Below are 24,274 nucleotides of genomic sequence, written 5' to 3'. Positions count from 1 at the left end.
AGCGTTTTATAACTGTATAAATAAAGGTTCGGGGTCAAGAGGTCATAGATGCTCGTATGGATAAACATTCGACGTATTTCTCAGTGACGTCATAAAGGGTCGACGCGCGTTCAGTGGATTACAAAAATGCCGTTGGGTTTAAAAATAATATATTTCAAACGCTTACAGTCACAATCAGGCAAATCTAAAGTATGAATAGGTCACAAATGTAAATATAAGTAATAAGGTATCATTTTTTTAGTATTATTGGGATGTAAAACGGGTAGGCACATAATCAAATCTTCCATAAAGATTTGATCACGTGACCAACCCGTTTTACATCCCAATAAAACTCCCAAAATGATACCTTATTTCTTATTGAGCATTAAATTAACGTTAGCTTGAAGTCAGTTTAATGTTAGTTTCGTGTTAAATTAACGTTAAAATTGTTAATATTAAATTAACGCTAATTTTTAACGTTAATTTAACTTCACATTTATTTCATGCTGTTAATTTTTAATTAACGGATAAATTGTCGGATAAATAACCGCCTCTTATTGAAATATTCATGATCACTTTGTCGCGCATGTTTACAGCAAACAATGGTCCAATCTCGTGAATGAACCGAAAAGCATGATGGTCTACTACGTTTTTACTACAAACACGTGAGTTAGGGATTGTCAATATTGAGAGCACCTCAGAGTTGGTTGCTTTTTGTACCGACGAATAATCACGTGCAATTGTCTTTTCAATGGACATTTTCGGTCGGGTGAACTTCTACAGCTGTCAGCGACTATGGATAAAGAAGTGTGGAAACCATGCTGTGCCAAAATGAAATAACCAATACAAACAAATGATATAATTTGATCAATCAAAATGGTTATTAGATACATTTGATTCTGCATTTCTTGATGGTTCAAAACAACAAAAGTATTCCACAGAATAGCATATAAAAATCTGCACAATATACCGAATGCCAAAACCAGAATACTACTAAATAATATCATTATATTCTTTTCATATGAATCACAATATTTCCGACCCCTTGAAAATAATATAAAAAAATCTTGCAAGTAGGTTATCAGCATTGGCTCGGGCTAATTCGAAAGTGAAATTTGGAGTTTGGCGCTAAATTGTAGTGAATGAATAAAATGTAGTAGTGAAAGATATTGGAACCTATTTTACTTGTCAGATTTCTTCGAGCTAGTTGATTTTTATTCTAACTGTCCTATCCCCCCACCCACTTAAATAAACGATGCTACCTACCTGAATTAATTTTTCTTAATGGTGTTCATCGAAATGCTTGGTTGTGCACTCATACTGGAATAGTTTTTAGAGGCCTGGAATTCCTTGACCAATTTTATTTTATTAGCCCAACTATATTTCTAAGAAGGCAAGATGTAAGGAATGTAAGTTTCATCTACATATGTTATGTAGTTCATATTAAAAAAACCAAAAGGGATAATTGACGATATCCCATTCAGGGTGTAAACATACTTTCCATACATTGTATTTGACATAAAATATCTATTGCGCATAATGCGCTCCATACTGAAGATCCGTAAATGTTCACCCAACCGAAAATACCCACTAGCAGTACAGGACGGGGAAACTCTAAACAAACGGACCTGTACAATGGAGTGGGGAAAACTTTAATTTTCATCATTGTTAATCATTTGTATGCAAGTATGAGCATGGGATTAGTAGATAATAATGTACATAATGCGTCATGTCTTTCTGAGAGCGATTTAAAAAACTAGCCTTTTTGAAAAACACATGTAGTATTTTATGTAGTAACCCATAAATGCATAAAATGCAACTCATTGAGCTGTTTGGTCTATTTGTGTCCCTCACTGAACAGACGTCACAAAAACTATTTTCCTCGACCTGATGATCCTCGCGATGCTTTTCCCGCGCACATGCGCAGATCCAGGATAAACGTCAGTCCTTTATAAATATGCATGAGAATATCGTGCTCTTTTCGTGACCAGTACTTTGTTAATACCGAATAAAATTTCGTCGAATTTGCAAGAATGCTTCATTTTTGGTAGCTTATCATACTCCAGAAATTTTTGTTCGGTTTCAGCTGTGCAAAAATACTGTTTAACACGGCATACATATCTTTAAATAACATTAAGATTTTGAGTGGGCTTAGGTTCTGTCTTAAAAAAATAAGAACCAAAATATTAACAATATTTTAACGTTGATTAGGTAATGTTAATTTCATGTTAATATGAATTTAACGTTAATTCTTTAAAGTTAATTTAATGTTAATGAGAATAACCTGAGATTAATGTAATTATTTCTGTTATTTTAGACCTAACTTAAAACAATAGTTGCAAATTAATTTTAGTGACATTTAATTAGTAAGATGTTCATGTGTGGATATTCATAACCGGGAAGGGGGGGGGGGGGGGCACTTGTTTCGGAAATAAATCTTTAACCCAAAATATAAAAATAACAATTGTGTTATTATTATACCATAGGTTAAAAATTATTTCCGACACAAGTGTCTTTGTGTGTGTGTGTGTGTAATCGTGTGTACAGTACCCGCATCGTTATTCTTTACAGGATACACGATACGATAGGATACACGCACGATACGATAGGATACACGCACGATACGATAGGATACACACACGATAGGACAGGATACACGCACGATAGGATAAACGCAAAACACGATAAACGCAAAACACGATACACGCAAAACACGATGAACGCAAAACACGATAGACCTGATAAACGATCTTCACGATAGGATAAACGCAAAACCTGATAGGATTGTTTCAAAATGCGGAACGTTATCTGACAAAACGAAAAGATTATTTTGTTTATTTACTACAATATTTTAACTTAAGTACTTGCAAAGATTCAAATCGTAATTATAAACAACATATATTTATTATAATATAAAAAATGAGATCACTGGTAGTTTTACAAATGTTGTGTCTTTATATATATTTTTTGGGCAATGATTAAATGGATTACTATGATATGGAGACAATAATTTTTTTTTCAATTTGAAATTCTCATCTTAAGGTTGAACTATGACTCCTTTAATTATGGATATTCTAACATACATGCAATTGTTGCACATACCCCTAATTTAATTATGTGCCGTTTCTCACTATTATAAATTGATGAAACCCTTTAGATAGATTTATTATTTATGAAATATTATACATTTGTACCAAAAAAAATTATCAACAAATACTAAATTATTTCATCTAAGAAATTTACGCAGTAAATTAAATATTGTATTTAATGTCTAAAGCTAACAATCTGCGACGTATCCAAAAATCGCAATTAAATATTAAAATCTTAGGAAAAATACATACAGAAGACCGGCCGAAAGACTGGTCCGAAGAAATCAGCTTTAAAGAAGAAAATTAATTTCCTGAGTAGAAATCTAAATAATTGTTAATATAATGGCGCTCTGCATTGATACATTAAACTTTGTCAACAGAATTATGTATCTGCTACAACTGCACATGTATGTTTACGCTAAGCTCTAATGTATTTATGTTCATGTAAACGTTGTTATGTCAGATACTTAAAACCTCGTATTAATTAACGAACACTGAAAGGCTTTTTTCTTTTAATATAGAAAACACAAAAATCTAGGGTAAAATGCGACTTTTCCGACTAAATAATTATAAATAATTGCTACTAAACTTCGTGCGTACTGTTTCTAATGAATTATTAAACCCTGAAATTTTAGACTTGCCCGGTGATCTCATATACGGCGTATTCGAAGAGCTGGATGTCAAAATCCGTAACAAATTTAAAATTAGATTAAATAAACATGATTTAACCAATTAAATACATGTAGCCAAATATAATATTGACTTCTTAAATAAAGATATATATGTATAGAATGAAATCGATAATTCACTCGTCTTGCATGGTCACGGCGGAATCAGGCTTCTTATTTTGTTATTGTAGTAAAATATCGTAGTAAAAAAATAATGCTAGCAAATTTTCATACTTAAAATGTTAGAATTATTTCAATCATTTCTACGATCAAAGAAATTGTTTCCTAGAATTAAGTCTGTCTGTATCCCGATTAAAACCCGGTGATCCGTAAGAAAAACCGATAATCCGAAAGTTCATGTACCATACGTGCGGTATTTTTTTTTTATGAAAACACTTATTTACTTAAAGTTATGTAAACATCGTACAGGTAAAATAAATCAGCGGATTGACTTAAGCGACTTTGTTTCATTAAATTGATTTATGTGATTTTTTATTTAAATTCAAGCAAGGAAATGATTTTTTCAAATCCATGTACAGGTGACTCTCGATCTCTCGAAGTTCAAGGGACCGCAAGAAAAGTTCGAGAGATCGAAGGGTTCGAGAGATAGAAAGTAAATAAAATCCGGAATTTTCAGTTCCGATCATCGAAGTTCTACTTTTATAGATACCGGAAGTATAAGTAAATAAAGTCATTTCACGTTTTCTATCGCATTATACAGGTAATATTTACTTGATATCAACAACAATGATCGTACTTCGACTAAATAAAACGAATTCCTAAAGTTTCAATACTTATTTGTTCTTATTTAATTATCACATGAAATCCGAATAGCAATTGTCAGTTTGACTATTCCGCGGCTTGATCGGGTCTTTCATCTGTTCACCAATGTTCAAAAGATTTTTCTTTATCGGTATTTAGTACTTCAGAAAGGAATTTCTTGTGCAATATTTGCCATACTGGGATTATGTAGACTTTAATAAAAATTCAAAGCCTACGGGAACTTATCGATTTGACTATATAAATTATTTTCTAAAAATTATCATCTCGTTTTCAAGTCAAAATAAGTTGCGAATTTAAAAACGGTTTATAATTTACCAATAATAATTAATGAATTATATCAACACATGGACTACCCACAGGTGAAGTGTCATCTATGTAAACACCCAATTAACACCTCAATTCCAAGCCACAGGCGTTCACTGTTTTCCAGGTAAGTTCAGGCTGAATCAATTTTACGCTTGATTGGCTTGTATACACACGCAATCAAAACTTCGAGAGATAGATAGTTAAATTCAATGAAATATGTGTAACGGGACCCATGATTTGGTTCGAGAGATAGAGAACTTAGAGAGATAGCAGTTCGAGAGATCAGGAGTAAATTTGCTTAGTTATATAGAGGAAAAAAACGGGACCGGAGGTTCACTTCGAGAGATCGAGAACTTCGAGAGATCGGAGTTCGAGCCATCGAGAGTCACCTGTATTGTACAATTAATTGATTAGAAAAAAAATGTTATTATTGTACATGTAGATTACGCAAGGTGTGAACATAATCCCGCAAATAGATACCGTTTGACACAAGGTGAGAGATCAGTTCAGGTATGTTGACGGTGAACACACAGGGGCCGAGGTGTCATTTAGGGGGCTAGGAGAAAAGGGGAAGGGGTGTTGAGCACAGGAAGGCATTGTGCTGATTAGATAGGTACACATACGTGCTAGCTGTATGGTAAGGAAAGCTCTTCGATGTAAAACGCAGGTGCTTTATAATATAGTTTATTTCCACGCCGAAAAGGTAAGTTGTTCAAAGTCATGTTTTTTTTTCTGTTTATTATTTTTAAATTATCAAATGCCTGATAATATTAATGTAAAACTTTTATTTCATAGTAACTGCCATGCATGGTGTAATAAATCGGGTAGAGAATTTTTATGCATTGCATTTTATAATTTTGATATATTTTTTTTTTATTTAAAAATATTTAAGAAATTAATATTAACTAATTAGATAGTGATAAAAATAAATTCAAAAAATTGCACATAAACGGAAAAAACTGCGATAAAGTTATTTGGATCAATTTCTTAAACGCTTCATTATCATATTTTCAAGATTTTAAATAAGTGTGCTTACATGTACATGCAGATCAGAGGCAAAAACACATTCCCAATATTAACAGACGATTGATCGGGGGGAAATGAATGTTGTATTTAAAAAAAGATACAGTCATATAAATCCGCTGCTAATTATTATTAAAATTTTCCGCGACTTACCGAAAATCATCCTTTAGTGACTCAATTCCATGAATAAATAAAGAAAAAAACAACAGTGAATTGATTATTTCATTTTCAAAAATTTATTTTGATTCTCTGCTTCTCTATGATACGATTATTTTCTCAATTTAATTTATTATTATTGCTTAATTTATCAATTAAATTATTTATATATTTATTCTTTTCCTTCCACGCTTTAATATTTCATTTAATGATGAAAAACTCGGGAATTAAACTCTCTTTTCTCTTTCTTGGTTAAAATAATCTTATTTTAGTTAACAAAACGAAAAACAAACTCGGAATACCTCGGTAGTTTCTCCCCGTAGTAAAGATAAAAATCGAGGACTTTCGAATATACACGATAAACGCAAAACACGATACACGATAGAACCTGATAAACGATCTACACGATAAACGCAGAACACGATAAACGGAAAACACGATAGAAAACGCAAAACACGATAAACGGAAAACACGATACGATAGGATACGATAGGATACACGCACGATACGATAGGATACACGCACGATACGATAGGATACACGCACGATAGGACACGATAGATTTGTAAAGAATAACGATGCGGGTACTGTACACGTGTGGGTGGGGGAGGGGAGTGCTCTAACTGTTACCACCTTCTTCACCTCGTCCCATTTCTAATTTTCTTTTCATACATTCTTTAAAAAAGATAATTTATCTAGATTGAATTTATAAGCCTAATGTCTATCTTTCAAAATGTCAATTTGGATTTGGATTTATTTCGGCTAAAAATGGTCCGTTGCTTTTCTCAGGATCGGTTTGGTTTTTTATGGAACAAAACTGTACGTCATTGCAGCCCGGAGGACCGGGCTGCTATATGCATATAAGTTTTAAAAGTATTGATTTATGGGGATTTGGATGGGAGTAGTTATGTAGAATTAATGGTTTTCTAAACATTGAAAAGATTGTTAATCAGAATTTTGTTTCCGTTTATAAATTACGAGAAACATAATATTTTTTCGTCAATAAAGTGAATCTGTAAAATATGTATTTTTTTCATATTTAATATATAAAGTTACTTATAATTTACTATCGAAAAAACGACAGATCCCTTTTTTTAGAACATCGAATTTTACTTCTCGGATAAAAACGTACTTTGCACAGTTCATGTTTTATATTCTAAAATTGAAATAAATCAAAATCTCAAGTCAGCTCGAGAAAACTTAAAAATTTTGCAGGAAAAAATTCAAAAAGAAAATAGGGATGGGGGCCCTTTTCACATTAATAATATTCCATTTGAAGCATTACAAATTTCTCCATTGGGTCTAGTCCCTAAACAGAAACCTGGGGAGTATAGGGTTATTCATCACCTCTCCTTTCCTGAAGGATCATCAATTAATGATGGGATCGATAGAGAACATTCAGCAGTATCGTATCAAACTATTGATGATGCAGTTTAATTGATTAAACAATTTGGAAAGGGAACTTATTTGTCTAAAAAGGATGTTGAACATGGCTATAGAAATATTCCTATTCACCAATCTGACCATGAATTATTGGGTTTTGCCATTGGGAAAGACATATATTTTGATGAAACACTTCCCATGGGATTAAGTTTTGCATGCAATCTTTTTGAAAAATTTTCAACAGCTTTGCATTGGATCGTAACTAACAAACTAAAGATTCCTGGATGTGTAAACATGTTGGATGACTTTATATTGGTAGGACCACCCTCCTATCATGTTTGTGAGAAACAATTATGCATACTTCTTCAGACTTTTGAGCATATTGGTGTTCTAATGAAACAAGATAAAACAGTTTTTCAAACGACCATTATCACATTTCTTGGATTGGAAATGGATACAGTTAACATACGTCAGGAAATTTCAAAAGCATAGTGTCGAAAAAAGATGACGTTACAGAAAATTCAATCATTGACTGGGTTATTAAATTTTGCCTGTGCAGTTGTTACACCATGAAGAACATTCCTTCCTTGATTTGACCAAAGGATTAAAGAAGCCACACCATAGACGAAGAATAACAAAAGATGCAAGAGCAGATTTAGAGGCATGGTCATTGTTTACTGAACACTTTAATGGTTCATCATTCTTTCTGCAGGATAAACTTCAAACATCAGAAACACTGCAGTTGTACACAGACGCTAGTGTGTTAGGACATGAAGGGGTGTTTGGAAATTGTTTTTATGGAGGGTGGACGACCGAATGGACTGATCATCATATATCTGTAAAAGAACTTTTTTCCAATTGTTGTGTCTGTTTATTTATGGGGAATTCAAATGGCAAATAAGAGAATCTGTTTCTTTTCAGATAATATGGCAGTGGTGCACGTTATTAATAAACAAAGTGCTAAGGACCAGTTTATTATGAAATTATTGCGTCGTCTTATTGTTCAGTGTTTAAAATTCAATATTCCATTTTATGCTTAACATGTGCCAGGAGTCAAAAACATTTTAAGTGACAAGTTATCTCGATTACAGATTCAACAGTTCCAAGAACTAGCCCCACACATGGACAAGTATCTGTGGAACGTCCCTTCAGAAATCTACAAAATCTAAAAGAGGTGTCACAGTTCTTGATGGACAATGCTTTTACAAATGGGACACGTAATTCATACCAAAGAGCAAAGCTGGCATATGAGGAATTCTTGGAAGTCCATTTTCCTGGAACAGTAACATTTCCTATTCATGTAGAGCATTTAGTGTTGTTTATATCAAACTGTTATCAAAAATGTCTCGCACCTTAAACTGTTTGTACATATTTGTCTGCATTAGCACATTTTAGTAAAATGAAGGGTCATGTTGACCCTACGCAAAATTTTGTGATAAAACCAACAATTCAGGGTTTTCAAAAATTGAAATCCAGGGCAGATGTCAGAATGCCTATCACCCCGTCTATCTTACAAAAGTTAGTAAATTCTCTTCATTTATGTACATCTTCATTTTATGAGAAATGTTTGTTTAATGCAATGTTTTTACTAGCGTTTCATGCATTCTTGCGCATTGGCGAAATCACGAGCACAACCAAGTCTTCTACCGTCCTACAATTAGCAGCTATACAATTGGAAAAATATCCAAATGCCAAACCAAAAGAAATGAAATTAACATTAACAAACTTCAAGCATCATGAGGGCAAGCCCCCTGTGACATTTTAAATTACCGCAGACACTGAAAAACCAGACACTTGTGCAGTGCTAGCAATGTTAGATTATTTGCATGTGAGAGGTGAGGAAGATGTGCCTCTTTTCATGCTTAGGGATGATACGCCTATTACACGCCATATGTTCAATGAACAGTTAAAAATTTCTCCTACATTTTTGGGTTATGATACTAAAATTTATAAAGGTCATTCTTTTAGAATCGGTGCTGCATCATGGGCTAAATCAAAAGGAGTTTCTGATGTCCAGATTCAGCTACTAGGAAGATGGAAATCAGAAGCGTTCGGAAAATATACTGTGGAATCATCATTGTTCGTGGGGGTTCAATGTTCGTGGCTTTCGTGGGTAACCCTGATTCACGAATTTACATCCCCACGAACGTGTAAACAACATATATATTTCATTAATATAAAAATTTAATATTAAATACACAGACTATTTTATATAATAAAATAACCATCATGTTTGCGTCCTGGTGGTCGCGCTAAAAGATGGCAATCTGTAAGTATTTACTTACTGTTTTTAGACCAAAAAATAGGCAGAATTTTTTTTTATTAAGTATCAAAGACATCGATAACTAAATATATATACAATAGGTAATGAAGTAATAAATATTTGAGTAGTACCAACGCTGTCACAAACTGTTAATTAGTGGACTAATGTTTACATAACCATGCACTGATTATTTAAAGTCCCACTCGCTCAAATGCTCCTTTGATTTAATCCTTTTTCATTGCTATGTTTGAGTATGTACTAATTATCCAATTAGCGTGGATGGGTTTTAGGGTTGAGGTTTTAAGGTCAACTTTGGTATGGTCGTTCTCATTTTCGTCCAGTGAAATAAAAACTTGTTCTGCATACCACTGGTGAAATTGTGATTTTAGCTTCTCTTTATAATCGTAATTTACGGCCACATCTAATGGCTGCAGCTTGTCAGTGCAAGCCGCTGGTACAAAAAGAGTCTGAATGTTGTTAGCTTTTAAATTTTCCAATAGCGATTCAGTTCTATGTGCTGCAAAGACGTCAAATGCAATCGCTTTCTGGTTAATACGATCCAAAGGAAGGTTTTCGCGGATTTCATTCACGTAAGGAACGATAACTTTATCAACGTATCGGTTCATTGACTCTTCGGTGCTCCAGTGCGAGTCGGTGTATGTAATATCCCAGTCAGCTTGAAAATTGACGCCCTTCGGCAAACATCTGTCAGATTTACCTGCGTAGATCAGCTGGGGTGGCAAAAGGGTGCCAGATTTAGTCACGCACAATAGAATCGTTATCTGTCTCTTGTCATCGATTCAAGCGAGCGCTACATGATTGGAGCCCTTGGTTTCCATAGTCCAGTCCCCACCCGGCACAAGTTGGCATCCCGTCTGATCCCAATTTAAAATGAGAGAATCGGGGACTGAATGATAACTCTTAACTCTTTCAACTCTGTTTAGAAATTCGTTTTTAATTTCCTCGAAATCATTTGGCAAAATTTTTAACGGCTTTTGTGCCCTTTCGTTTTACAAAGCCCATTCTGCGCAATAATGATCTGGCGAAATGTTTCGTAATTTTGATTTGTCCTCCGTACCGAACGAGCTTTTTCCTGTCAAATTTAGTAACAATAGCTTCTGCAGCTGCCATTACTATTCTTAGGTTGATAACTCCCCCACTCAGTCGGACATTTCTGACCCAATTTTGAACATCTCTGTCCAATGACCCAAGCATCAAGGAATTACCACGTGGGAATCTAGGAAGTGTTTGTAGACTAGATTCGCCTAAAGTTAAAATAATAATTAAAAAAAACTTATAGACATAAAAAACGGTTTTTGTTATTTCTAAAGGTACTGTATTGTTTTTATTTGAATGCGTCGTAACTTTTAAAACTCTTGCTAGTATATGTTTAACGAGTAAATCTAATTTAATGAAAAGGACATGTCACTATATTTAATTATTTTCTTTTCAAAATCTTTTAATTGAAAATTGTAATCATACCTGAGGCTCTCCTCATTCTGTTGTATTAATCTCTAATACTTCTAACTGTTGATTCTGCTAAATTTCTGCCCAGGTCTTTCGTCAATTTTGTGCCGCTTTAGCTAAACCTTTTCAACCGGCAACTTTGCAATTTTTGCTCGTTGCTCATCGTCGAGATAATTGTAGTTGCCCCGTTTTCTTTTTCTTGGTTCGAACACGGAAAATTAACAGGACTATCGTCTATTAAAGTTTCAACTGCAGAATTAGCGCATTCTAAAACCATTGCTTCTTGGTTGTCCTGACTTTCATTTGGATCAGGCAATCCTACTGTTGTTGGCGTGGATGCCTTGATTTTTCCCGTCTTAAGCCACTGTGTGATGGACATTTTGAGATGATATGAGTGAAGTAAAATTCAATAGAATACATACTTACCGTTGAGAAGTAATCACTTTTGCTTGACGAGATTCGCAGCACAGTTAAGGTTACAAGAAGGAGGTGGAGCCTAATTTGTACGGGAAAACTTGACTATGACATCATACACAATATACGTCATACAACATTTCTTTAAAATACCACAAAATGAGTTTTTCTGCTAATTTAACCACTAAGGAATCATCAAACTACATAAAAACTTACTACAGCGTGTTGTTTTGTCGTTAGTTAAATCCCACATAACAAGTTATAAACAAGGCACTGATCGCAATACACTTGTCAATATGACGTCATTTGTTACAACGTGACGTAGTTTGAATGCAGTGAGAGAAAGATCAAGTAATATTTTCTCAACAAAATATATTTATTATAATTAAATAAAATATTAATTACAGATATTCTATGGGCCAATAATTTGAATTTAATGTCTTCTTCACTATTTTATTAACAAATTTTCTGTACATTACGTATTTAATTGACACTGCCGTATATTTGTATGCAATTTCATCGGAGGGTAACATGGGGGTCTTCATAAATCGATCTAGTGCAAGGGCATACACTCTATGGATCTAAGTAAGCTTTTACATTTTAACTATAGAACTATTAAGGTATCTGAAAAGTGACGCGATCCTGATATGAAATCGTAAAAACAATTTAATTATATCAATATTTCATGCCACTGACCAGCAAAACATATAGCATTCGGTCATACAAGTATAATTTTAACAATGAAATTGCAGAATTTAGACAGGATCGCAGCACTTTTTAGAAACTACAATGCTTGTTGAAAATATTTATATACTAAACTTGGATATTTAACTTGGTTATGCCCTTGCACTAGTGATATTTATATGTAACATCAATCCTTCAAGTCAATATGCTAAAATCGCGGGACTGCCGCATCACGTGACTAGTCTAAATATAAAATATAATCGTCCTCGATATGTAGTTATTAATCATTATTACAATTATCCGATATAAATAATGTACTGAAAATAATCGCTATCCCGATTACGAATACATTTTTAAATACAAAATTTAGTCGATATTTCCATTGCGCACCTTAACTGTACTGCGTTTGTGTTACGTTTTGTGGTTACAAGATAGATAACTCTCTTTTGTTTTAAATGAGCAATATTAAAGGAATTATCCTTTTTTGTTTTAACTTGGAAAAAAACGAAATAGAACTTGTTATCAACGAAATTACGTCCCCACGAACCAGAAAATTCTGGGCTACTCACGAACATTGACCACCACGAAAAAATATGATTCCACAGTATTCGAATTCCTTTGTTAAAGCTATAACAATAAGCTTTATTATGGTAAACAATGCAAAGCAGATACGAGTTAGTAAATGATTACATTGTTTCCTATGTACCAATTCTTAGATTATTGAAAAACTAGGCAAGAATGTAAATAACTTTTTCGTAAAGATTGATGACTTTTAAGAAGACTTGTAATTTATACTGAATTTTTAAATTTATTTAGTGCACATGAACTTATGTACAAATGTTGGTTCTGAATATGTACAAGTTGGATATGAGGACAGGGGCCTGTATCCAAAGTTTCACATTGAGTGATTAAATAGAAATATTGCCAATTTGCATATGTTGGCAAAACCTTTTTAAAATATCTGGTTGAATATAAGAACAAAATTTTAGCTTATATATATCGGTACAGTGTATAATGTTTTGAGGTTAAAAGGCAAAAAAACAAAACTGTTGTTACACACATGATGTTTGTGGAAGAATAGTTCAACATTGTATAAAGATAAGAGTCAATTTCATTGTACATGTTTGACTAATTATGATGTTGGATATGAGGTCAGGGGCCTTTATCCAAAGTAAAAAAAAAAATAATAATTACAAGGTTGGATTGAAGACAGGGGCTTCATCTAATGCACTTGTAATTTTAAATGGGTTAATAAGAATAATAAAAAGTAGATATGAAGACAATGGCAAATTAATATTAAGTTACATTTATATAGATCACTAAGGTTAGTTTTAGTTTTTGATTGTTGATTGTCGAATTTCTTATTTTTGAAAAGAGCATGTTTTATATTGTGTCATTTGGTATCTTGTGTGTGCATTACATTGCTTTTTCATTGTTCAATGTTGAGTTAGGCATTTATCAAACATGCTTCGATGTGGGTTCACTTAACACCCATGCTTTAGACATTACATCAATGTAATTAAGGAATTGTTTTTGCCATACAGTTTATTAAACATTGAACAGTATGAATGGAGCATAAATCGATGGGTAAAAAAAAATCTAAGTCATTATAAACATGTTCTAGTCATTTTTTCTTATTTTGCTTATCTCGCCCTGTTGCCCACAAAACTATTGGGTGGGGGGTATTACTAATAAGTCATACTTATTAGTAATACTTTGGCTGTTTTATTGGTCTCCACCTTTGATTTTTCAATAATCATTTAACTAGTCAGATGTCCCTCAGAGTGTATATATTGTAAAGTTTTACAAAGTACATTAAGTTGATTTTGCTTATGGAGTGTTATTAACTCTTCTTACAATTAGTATTATACTGCATTAGTAGTTTCGTCATTATGTTAATAAATGACCTTTTTTCAATTCAAATTGTGTTTATCTCTTTGCTGTTAATAAAACGAAGCTAATAGTTTTGCTTGGGCGAGATGACAAAAATACATTTTTAAATATAAATGATGCTTGTGTCTAACTTCAATTTATATTTTATGCAGCCAACATTTACTTGAGGAATTGATCAAGTTTAAAATGGTATCGTTTTTGTTTGATTTTTATCCGACTACAAGTTTCAAAATATATTCGACTATCGTCTCCATCGATTAGACGCATGCCTTTTTACACATATCGAAGCAGATTGTTGATCAAGACTCATTTTCATTGCTGACTTTATATATTTCCCGTGCGACATTTGATGGCTACATCAATGTTTTCTTGTGTTTGACTGTAACACAAGTTGAAAAAGATAGAGGAAGACGGATTTATTAAGTCTCTGTTAAAAGTAAGTATTTTTGTAGTCTTTGTAATGTAACATTACGTTTTAAAGAATACCATAATTTCATAGGCCCTAAATGTTTGGGGTGTTTGAGCTTTTGTACAGCAAAATAACACATAATTACTCAACAGTCCTCGCAGGCTACTGTCAGTCTGTCGTAGGCTGTGACGATGTGTCAGATCTCTGCTATGTTGGATATTTGTATATCAGCATTGTTTTTTAGGTCTATTAGTTGTTGGTCAAATTTTTTGAACACTAAAACCTATACGTACAACACCCCAGATAGCAAGACATAGTTGGGTCAACGTTGGCCAATTTTTTTTTTCCAACGTTGGCCCACTGTTGGTAACCTTACATTGGCCCACGGTAATTTTGCTCATCGGCCCAACGTTGGTCCAACATGTTGGCATGTTGTTTGGCCAACGTAGGTATAATTGTATGACAACTAACAGCCCACCTAAATAACTGGTTGGTTAGGTTGGCCCAACGTTGGCCCTTTGTTGAAATGTAAGATGGCATATTGTTGGGCCAACGTAGTTATTAGTGTATGCCAACTAACAGCCAACCTTAACAACTGGTTGGTTAGGTTAGCCCAATGTTGACCTTTTTTTTTACAAAGTCAGATGGCAAATTGTTTGGCCAACGTACGAGGGTTCATCCAAAAGTAATGTCATGACTTCGATAAAACTGCTATCAGTCGACGTAAAACAACAAAATTTTAAATGAAGGAAGCTACATTTATTTCAAATCAGACTTGAAAATTTCAATTCAACATGATTTACACTTTAAGATATCGGATTATATAAAACGTGTGCTAATGGTAGTCGCCGCACCTAAATATCGTCATAATTATGACGGATACGCACCGTCATACACTTTTAACGCGTCCCTTTGTTTCAAATAAAAATTTGAGATTCGCAAACACATTCACAGATTTCAATTTTTAAAGAATTCTTGGCACCCCTCGTATGCTCATTTTTTCATCATGAATTCCTCTGTAAAAATTTGTTATTTGCATTAGACAGACTTATAATTTTAATTTTCATATTAACTGTCTGTCTTTTTGACAACGTCACACGCAATTGAACTTTTCCGTCCACCCTCCCATCTTTCGGTTTTCTTGTCATCTGCTGAGCATTCAATGACCCATCAACCATCCAAAATCGGTAAAACCATGCATCTAAACAACTCTTTTATTTACATCCTTTCCTCTGTGAGACAGACTTATAAATCAACCCTACTGTCTCTACTGCCGATTTACCGATTTTAAAGCAAAAGTGCATTACAGTTTGTTGTCACTAATGTGGCGATTTTCTTCCATTTCGACATTTCCTTTGATCAATGCATCAAAGTAAAACAACAATGTGTATGATAAAATAGCAATGGTGTCATTAAATTTTCAACTTAAGACTAGAAAATATTGTACATTTTGTCTCTTTAAAATTTTGTGTGATTAGGTGCTTTGTAAAGATATTTAGTTAATGTGTTTATCTTTTTCATTCTTAAAAAGTACACTTTAATTCGTGACGCTTGGGTGTGACGTGGCGAACAACCCCTATGTTCTTTGTTTTAAACGTCTATAAAATAAATTCATTTAAACATTCTTAGATTAAAATTTCAATGTTAATTGGATTTATGATTGTGCATCTTTTGATATATTGTATTTGATAATATGACGCCAAATATTAAAGATATGGACACAGTGACATTACTTTTGGATCAACCCTCGTAGTTATTACATAGAAACATTTGCAATTGGTAAAGTGATTTTTTACACAAACCTATTTTATGACTGTTTAAAAAAAATATACACAATTCAATCTGAATTCATAATGCATACATGGACATGTTCAATGAAAACATTACTCATGAATCACTGTGATATTTTATATACATCAATTCAATCATTATTATTTAACAAAATAAATTTTAAAATAGACAATAGAGGTAAATTATGAAAAATTATCAATTAAATGTTCTTAATCAGGGCTCACTTCCTAAAAATTATAGTCCTTTGTTGTATTCCCGCTCTTTTTCCGTCCCTTCGTCGCCTCCCGTTTTCTTCATCTTGATCTTTGTCATACGTACTCATACTTTATACACTTTTTTATGCATGGTCTTCGATTTCATTGTTATTTACATGTACCGCCACAACATTTATTTTCCTTGCAGTCTCTGACTGAATTTCTTTGTTTCAATCGTGTCTGTAATAGACAGTTTAGAATAAGATAAACAGAAACAACTTAAAAGATGTTATTTAACCTTAACTTACAGTGCAAAAACATGACAAGAATGAATTCCGAATCAATTTTCACAGTTAACCTGAATAAATAAGAATAAATATATACTTACATCGCTTCTAAATGCAGCTGTATAGAAAATGCATAACCCACAAATTTATATTTCACTTCTTCTTGCTTGCCCTGCATTATCACCCATCTGTGAGCAATTGAATCTGACAGCTCACTCCACAGTTTGGTCACGTGATAGCAAACGCCTTACTTTTGTTTCAATTCAATTATAAAGCTGTGTCATTTTGATTTATGTATATGTAGGCTTCATTCACATCCTGATCCTGAAAAGGTATTCAGTTTTCTCTAAATTCTCATGAATGTAACGCTCTTGAAAAATTCATAATTTCAAGGGTTTTATTTCAAATAGATAATCATGCATGTGCACAATTCAAAAAAATATAATAAAACACTCTTTGGTGCTGTGATCACTTAAGTTAAAATTTATAATGTTGAATGTCATCTCAGCAGCTAAAGTTGACACCATCTTTAGTTTGCTGCATAATAATTGAGCCAGCGTTGGCCCAATATAAATATCCCACCACTTTGAAACACCGAAACAAAAGAACACTCGTGCTAACATCGGGCCAACATACTACAATGTACTACCAAATTGATAAGACATTTTTTGAGGGTGTATTACAAACAATGGGCCAATATACTACAACCCATTTGATAAGACACTTTCTTTAAGGGTGTATAACAAACATTGGGCAAACGTTGGGCCAACATACTAATGGACTTTTACTAGAAGCACTGACTTCTACTGTTGATGGTTTACTTGGACATTTAAACTTGTATCATGTACGGAAGTACAGAATTGATAATGAATAAGAAAACCTTTCTAGTGGTCATAGGTATGGTGTGGTGTTAGGGGCACAAACATGTGAAGACCGGGAGTTGAGGGTAGGGTGGTTATCGTTTTCCTCAAGGACAACTTATATGTGCATTGAAATAACCCGTTATTTTCGTTTAATTGAATGTTGAGCTAAATATTAGTGTCATAAAAGAGCCACCGCACATAGCCCTAGTGTAAATAAGCGTCAACTATAAAAGTCAGCGCTCCACGTAAATGTCCAATACCAATTTGATAAGACAGGCAGTTATGATAAGGCTGTCCGAAGGCTTAAAATGTCTTAAAAATATACATTTTATTTTGAGCTAGATTTTAATTTCAATATGTAATCCTTGTTTGAAATTGCAGTCAACATGAGATAACATTTTAATTAGATATTATAATAAAGAATTTTCTGTGACGTCAGATGACTGTGTTGATCATGTGACGAACACTTTTGATACTCTTTTGATATTCTTAAATGTTGCACAAAAATCGCTTCGGCACAGGTGGAAAACAAAATTATTGTGCAAAGTTTTTTACATAGATCAATTCATCGTGATCCCTAGTAAATAAAAAGTGCTGGAGGCAAGTTTTATTTTTTACTTCTTAAGAAAATATATTACGATAAATTAAAATTATCAACGAAAGAAGGGGTATTTTCCACTCTTTATCGCGATTTATACAAAAACGGATAAACTATACATACGATCCCCCAGCAAAATTCAGTTAGAAGACATACTTCTATTTTAGATTAACGCAGAATATCTTCCATTTATCCATGTCTTTCAATTGTGCCAGTCCAATATACACACGATTCATAAATTCTTACTCTGCCTACGGATGTGTAAGGGGGGGGGGGCGTTTCAAACATAATTTTTTGCTATTGCTTGAATATGTGCATATCAGACAAGCAAAAGGAATAGAGATATTTAAATATCACATGTTAAAAATTATAACAGCACACACGAGCTTAAAAAACAACCCTTACTCTTGAATTAAACACAAGTCCCCATAATAAATCTACATGCCGTGCATTAATTATGACACTTTCCCCGTCATCTCAGCTCAAGTATGCAGTGACTTGACGTCATATTCTATTATGACGTCATATCTAGATAGTTCAGAGAAGTTACTATAGTTTGAAACAGTTTGATATTTTACGGGCAGCCTTATCATAGCTGCGCACTTTATTAAGGATGTACATGTATAACAAACATTTGGCCAACGTTAGGCCAACATACTACTATCAACTTGATAAGACACTTTCTTTAAGGGTGTACTACAAACATTGGGCCAATGTTGGGCCAACATACTACTACCAACTTTAAAAGACACTTTCTTTAAGGGTGTATTACAAATATCGGGCCAACGTTGGGCCAACATACTACTACCAACTTTAAATGACACTTTCTTTAAGGGTATTACAAACATCGGGCCAACGTTGGGCCAACATAATACTAACAACTTTAAAAGTCACTTTCTTTAAGGGTGTATTAAAAACATCGGGCCAACGTTGGGCCAACATTATACTAACAACTTTAAGTCATTTTCTTTAAGAGTGTATTACAAACATCGGGCCAACGTTGGGCCAACATACTACTAACAACTTTAAAAGACACTTTCTATAAGAGTGTATTACAAACATCGGGCCAACGTTGGGCCAACATCAACATTCCTCCTTCCTAGGGAAGTAAAGTGAATGGAAGTTGCTAACGTTGGACCAACGTTGGACCAACATATGAATTCCGTCATGGTCGAGAAGGTTGGCATGGTGACATTGGTCCAACGTTGGCCCAACGTTGTTCCCCCAACGCCAACCATACAACTTTTTGCCAATGTTGGCCCAACATAGTCTTGCTATCTGGGACAGAGAAAAAATTCGAGAGTGAAAGTAGAAATCGTGTAGAAGTTCACTACAAATTAACCATCTCGAAGCTGAAGTAAAACACGCAATGTGACCGATGTTTTCCCAGATTCTAACAGTTCATTTTAATTGTTTTTATCATTGACGAGAAAAAAAATTGATATTTATTTTTATTGCATTTTAAACAGCTGGAACTCGGTGTCACATCTGACTCACACTTCAGAAATGGATCAAAACAGACTTTGTCGTCGAGACTCGAAGAACCCAGCTGTCTAAATTATAATGCCAATGGAACACAAAACATGTATTTAAAGTCGAACAAAATGTAAACAATTCCCACAGTAACTGTAATGACAGTGAAATTAACATTCACATAATCCAACTGATTTTTTAAATACTAGTACTTGTCCCTGCTTAACACTTGTCAATGTTTTGTAAAGAAAAAATTAATGAGCATTATTAAATTCAGGTTTAAGCAGAGAATTAACCATACTAATATTTGTTTACTTCTACTGCATAGTGCACAATGCAGAAAAGATACCTTAATGAAAAATATGGAGAAAAAGAGCAGACTACAGTCTCTATATTATACCATTCTTTGGTGCCTCCTTGAGGTGATGTTTTTTCAGGATAACCAGGAATAAAGGTTATTTATAAAATAGAATACAGGTAACTCTTGATGGCTCCAACTTCGATCTCTCGAAGTTCTTGATCGCTCGAAGTGAGTCTCCGGTCCCGATTTTTTCCACTATATAACTAAGCAAATTTACTCTTGATTTTTCGAGCTCTTGATCTCTCGAAACCCTTGATCCCTCGAAGTCAAAATGCAGTCCCGCTCTGCATATTCTATTCAAATTTACCTTCGATACCTCGAAGTGGCGTTGTGTATACAAAGTTACATAATTAGCAATTTTACCTGGACATTTAACGGCCCCAGGCAGAAGATGCGTGTCTCGTGAAACGGGATGTTTATTTAAGTGACACTAATACTGCAAGGTGATAATTGATTTATAATTAATCTTATATTGCCTATATGCTATCAACTAATTATCATTGACTGTATTACGATAATTTAGAAACGCAGTGTCACTGAGAAAAAGATTACAAGACAACACGCATAATGAATTTAATTTTTATTTCGAATCAGTGTCAGAGTTTAACAAAATGTGAAAATTCAGAAACAGCCTCGATGTCAATATGACGACTATTGTTGGACAAATACTAACAGAACTTCGTTAACTGCACATGTTTGGAAAAGTCGCAATGCTATGTACCACGCGACGCTTGTAAAATGTCGTTTTCATATAACGAATGCGAAGTATGATGTCCGTATGATAAAGAATAATAAATAAACATGAACTGACGATGTACATTTTTTGCTTTACTCAGTTTAACAAACATTCGTCTAAAATACCAATGTTTTATAAAAACCACTTGTGAAATGTTAAATCATTACATCCGGTAAAACTAATTTTAAAACCTATCAAATAAACCCGGAAAATTCCGAGCTCTTGATCTCTCGAAGTTTTTCCTCGGTCCCGCAGACTTCGAGGTATTTGAGAGTTACCTGTATACTCATAAATTTCATTTAGAAAAAAAATATAACTTGATCTGCAGTTTTTGCTTAAGAGACAAAATTAAACTAAATTTTGCTTTAGATCAGACCTGTGTGCAGCAATGCACAGAAAATTTGGTTTCTATTTATGAATATATTGATTGTATATTACATTTCAAAAAAGAGAACTTTTGATTAATTATTTTTTTCTTATTTTTGTAGGTATACTCGGTATAAAGTCTTGCTGACATGAACATGAAAGAAAAGGAATGTAGTTCATCATCTTAAGCGATCTTCAAAATACCAGGTAAAGTGCATATATTCTGAACACATATCAAATATTAAAAGCCATTTACCGGTATTGTGTCAGCCCTAAATTTTTTTCAAGTATCCTGGAAACACAAAGTCTGTTTGCCAGTCTCACTGTATAGTAATACATGTGTATATATGGAAGTTTATAGTTTTTAAATACTAGTAGCTTTTTTGCTCACCTTAGCTGAAGGCTCAAGTGAGCTTTTCTGATCACATTTTTTTCGGCATTTGTCTGTCCGTCCGTACACTTTTCACATTTTCAACTTCTTCTCAAGAACTATTGGACTAATTTAGCCCAACTTGCCACAAAGTATCCTTGGGTAAAAGAAATTTATTTTTTTTTTTCAAATGAAGGGCCACACCCTCTTTAAAGGAGAGATAATAATAAATCAATGAAAACATGTTTTAGAAATCTTCTTCTTAAGAACCACTGGGCCAGGAAAGATGAAACTCATGTGGAAGCATCCTCAGGTAGTGAATAGATTCAAATTTGTTCAAATCATGACCCCGGGGTAGGGCTGGAACTCTATGGCTGATCCAAGTTTTACAAAGGAATGCATAGGAAAGAACTTTTAAAAATCTTCTCACCATTGGGACAGGAATGATGAAACTCAAGACGTGATGTGGAAGCATCCTCGGGTAGTATAGATTCAAGTTTGTTCAAATCATGACACCCAGGGGTAGGGCAGGGCCACAATGAGTGATCACATATTTGCATAAGAATACAGAAGGAAAAAATCTCCGGAACAGAAAAAAGTGGTTAGTCAAATAAAAATGATCTGCAAATAGTGAAAATTTAAATTTATTCCAATAATGCCCCAGGGGTAGGGGGTTCGCGAAGGGTCACAATGGGAGATCAGGTAATGTTTTAAAAAAATCTTTAAAAACTTTCTTTTCAAGTACGGCAAAATTATACATGAATGCTGTGTTGAACTAGTGATTTTCTCAAGTAATAGAAAAATTCAAATCACCCTCCTCTAAAAAGTTAGCTTTTCAAAACTTAAAGCTGATCTGTGTTTTTTAAATAGCCCATGTGCTCAGGTGAGCGATGTGGCCGATGGACCTCTATTTATTAAATTTTAGACAAATTTAAATTGTTAATGTATTGCTCATGTTTTAAAATATTTTATTTTCAAATAATAATTATTATATATGTATTTTCATCTTTTCTTTTTCAGATTGGAAAAAAGAAAGAAGATTTGTAGCATTGTATGGAAGATACCTGATTAAAAATATTAATGGATAAATTGGTGTTTTTCTCTTTTCTTCAGAAAAGTTGAAATTGGAGGCAATGCTCAGAATTTTAGGGATTTTGTTGAAAGAGCCGATTGGTCCCTTTACCCTTTTGGATATATTCAAATTGAAAAGAAAGTGACACCGGCGTTGATGTCAACATGCAAGCTTAGCTTTTTGCAGTGCTAAAATGATTACATGTAGTTTCAGTTAAGCTTCTGCTATGATGTAATAACATGTATTTTTCTGGAAGAATAGGAAGGAAAATTCCAAAAATATGCACACAATTTTTATGCATTTTAACGTTAAATAAGTGACTATTTACGTTAATTTAACACTTAATGTTAATTTAACATGAAAATAACGTTAATTAAACGTGAAATTTTTTAACGTTAAATTCATGTATAAGCTCGATTGACGTTAATTTAACGTTAAATATTTAACGTTAAATTAACGTTATTTTCATGTTAAATTAACGTTAGGCACAACTGGCTGTGTACTCGTAAACTAATACTTACATGTAATTGAAACAAGAATAATTTATTACACAACTTAAAATAATGATGTCGATACTAAAAGTGTTGATTACGTTTCAAAGACTAATATTTATCGACTTTAATTTGTGTTTGTTTAAATTTCTTAATTTCAAACCCAATTTGTCCCCGGACTATAAACATAGAAAAAAACTTGGAATGCCCTGACTTTGCAGTCAACTTGAGACTTTTTAAAAATTTTCTTTGACACAAAGGTTATTAGACTAAATCATGATTTTTACGTATATGTCAATCATTTTGAATTATTCAATCACATTATAATCATACACTACAACCTGATATTCTTATTGGTGAAATAAACACTTGTATCTCTGTCTGATTGAAACATTTAAAAAAAAAATGATATAACGTACCTTTAAATTGTTACTTTATTTGGCCTTTACCTTTTTTGACAACAAGAAACATTAAATAAAATCGTAAATAGACAATAAATGATAAAAACTTAATGCTCTATACATGTACATGTTACTGTATATTTATCTGCCAAAGTATTAACAAATTCCTAATGATTCAGTTTTTTAATGTAAATACTAGGGTTGTACATGTAAAAAGTATTGAGAAAACATCCCTTAATGTGTACAATTAATGGACAGAAGCATTGTTTTCTTTCTTGGAATTAATTTATTAATACTCGTATGAATTATGCATATACAAATAAAATGTATAAGAGGAAATATCTATTGGTGAGTAGAATTAAAGGATAAAAAACATTGTTTTTGTTGAAACTCACCTTTGTATTTCCAGGAATGGAACAAGGATCCTTCGGGGTTATGACGATCAGTGTGGTAAATTCTCACTTCATCTTCCAGACCCTTGGACATGTCAACGACCACAATATAGAACGCTCTCCGTGACAAGTAAACCTGGTGACATGCGTAATAAGCCACTTGTCCGGCAAAGTCTGTCATACTGATCAGCTTTGTACCACGACTGCTGTGAAGATGAATACCATGGATAACCATTCGTTTTTCCTCTTCATCGGGCCATACAATTCTTCCAGAAGGAATATTTCCCTCATTATCGCTGAAATCTGATGATGTGAAACGAAAAAGGAACTCATAAATCAGCATATGAACAATACCTTCCCTA

At 33.4% G+C, this 24,274-nt stretch overlaps 1 protein-coding gene across 1 annotated transcript in view; it reads right to left on the bottom strand.

Moving 5' to 3' along the window:
• The window catches only part of LOC134259928 (uncharacterized), a 53,520-nt gene that overhangs the window by 3,888 nt on the left and 25,358 nt on the right, over positions 1-24,274 (bottom strand). Inside the window, exon 5 of the mRNA XM_062742552.1 lies at positions 23,916-24,215. Within this exon, the coding sequence (XP_062598536.1) occupies positions 23,916-24,215 (300 nt within the window). The remainder of the gene's footprint in view (positions 1-23,915; positions 24,216-24,274) is intronic.

The sequence above is a fragment of the Saccostrea cucullata genome, unplaced genomic scaffold, assembly GCF_032062105.1.
Source record: "Saccostrea cucullata isolate Sc308-1 unplaced genomic scaffold, CSIRO_AGI_Scuc_v1 ctg1559, whole genome shotgun sequence".
Lineage (NCBI taxonomy): Eukaryota > Metazoa > Mollusca > Bivalvia > Ostreida > Ostreidae > Saccostrea > Saccostrea cuccullata.
Note: the sequence above shows the minus strand (reverse complement) of the source record. Positions and strands in the feature narration are given on the sequence as shown.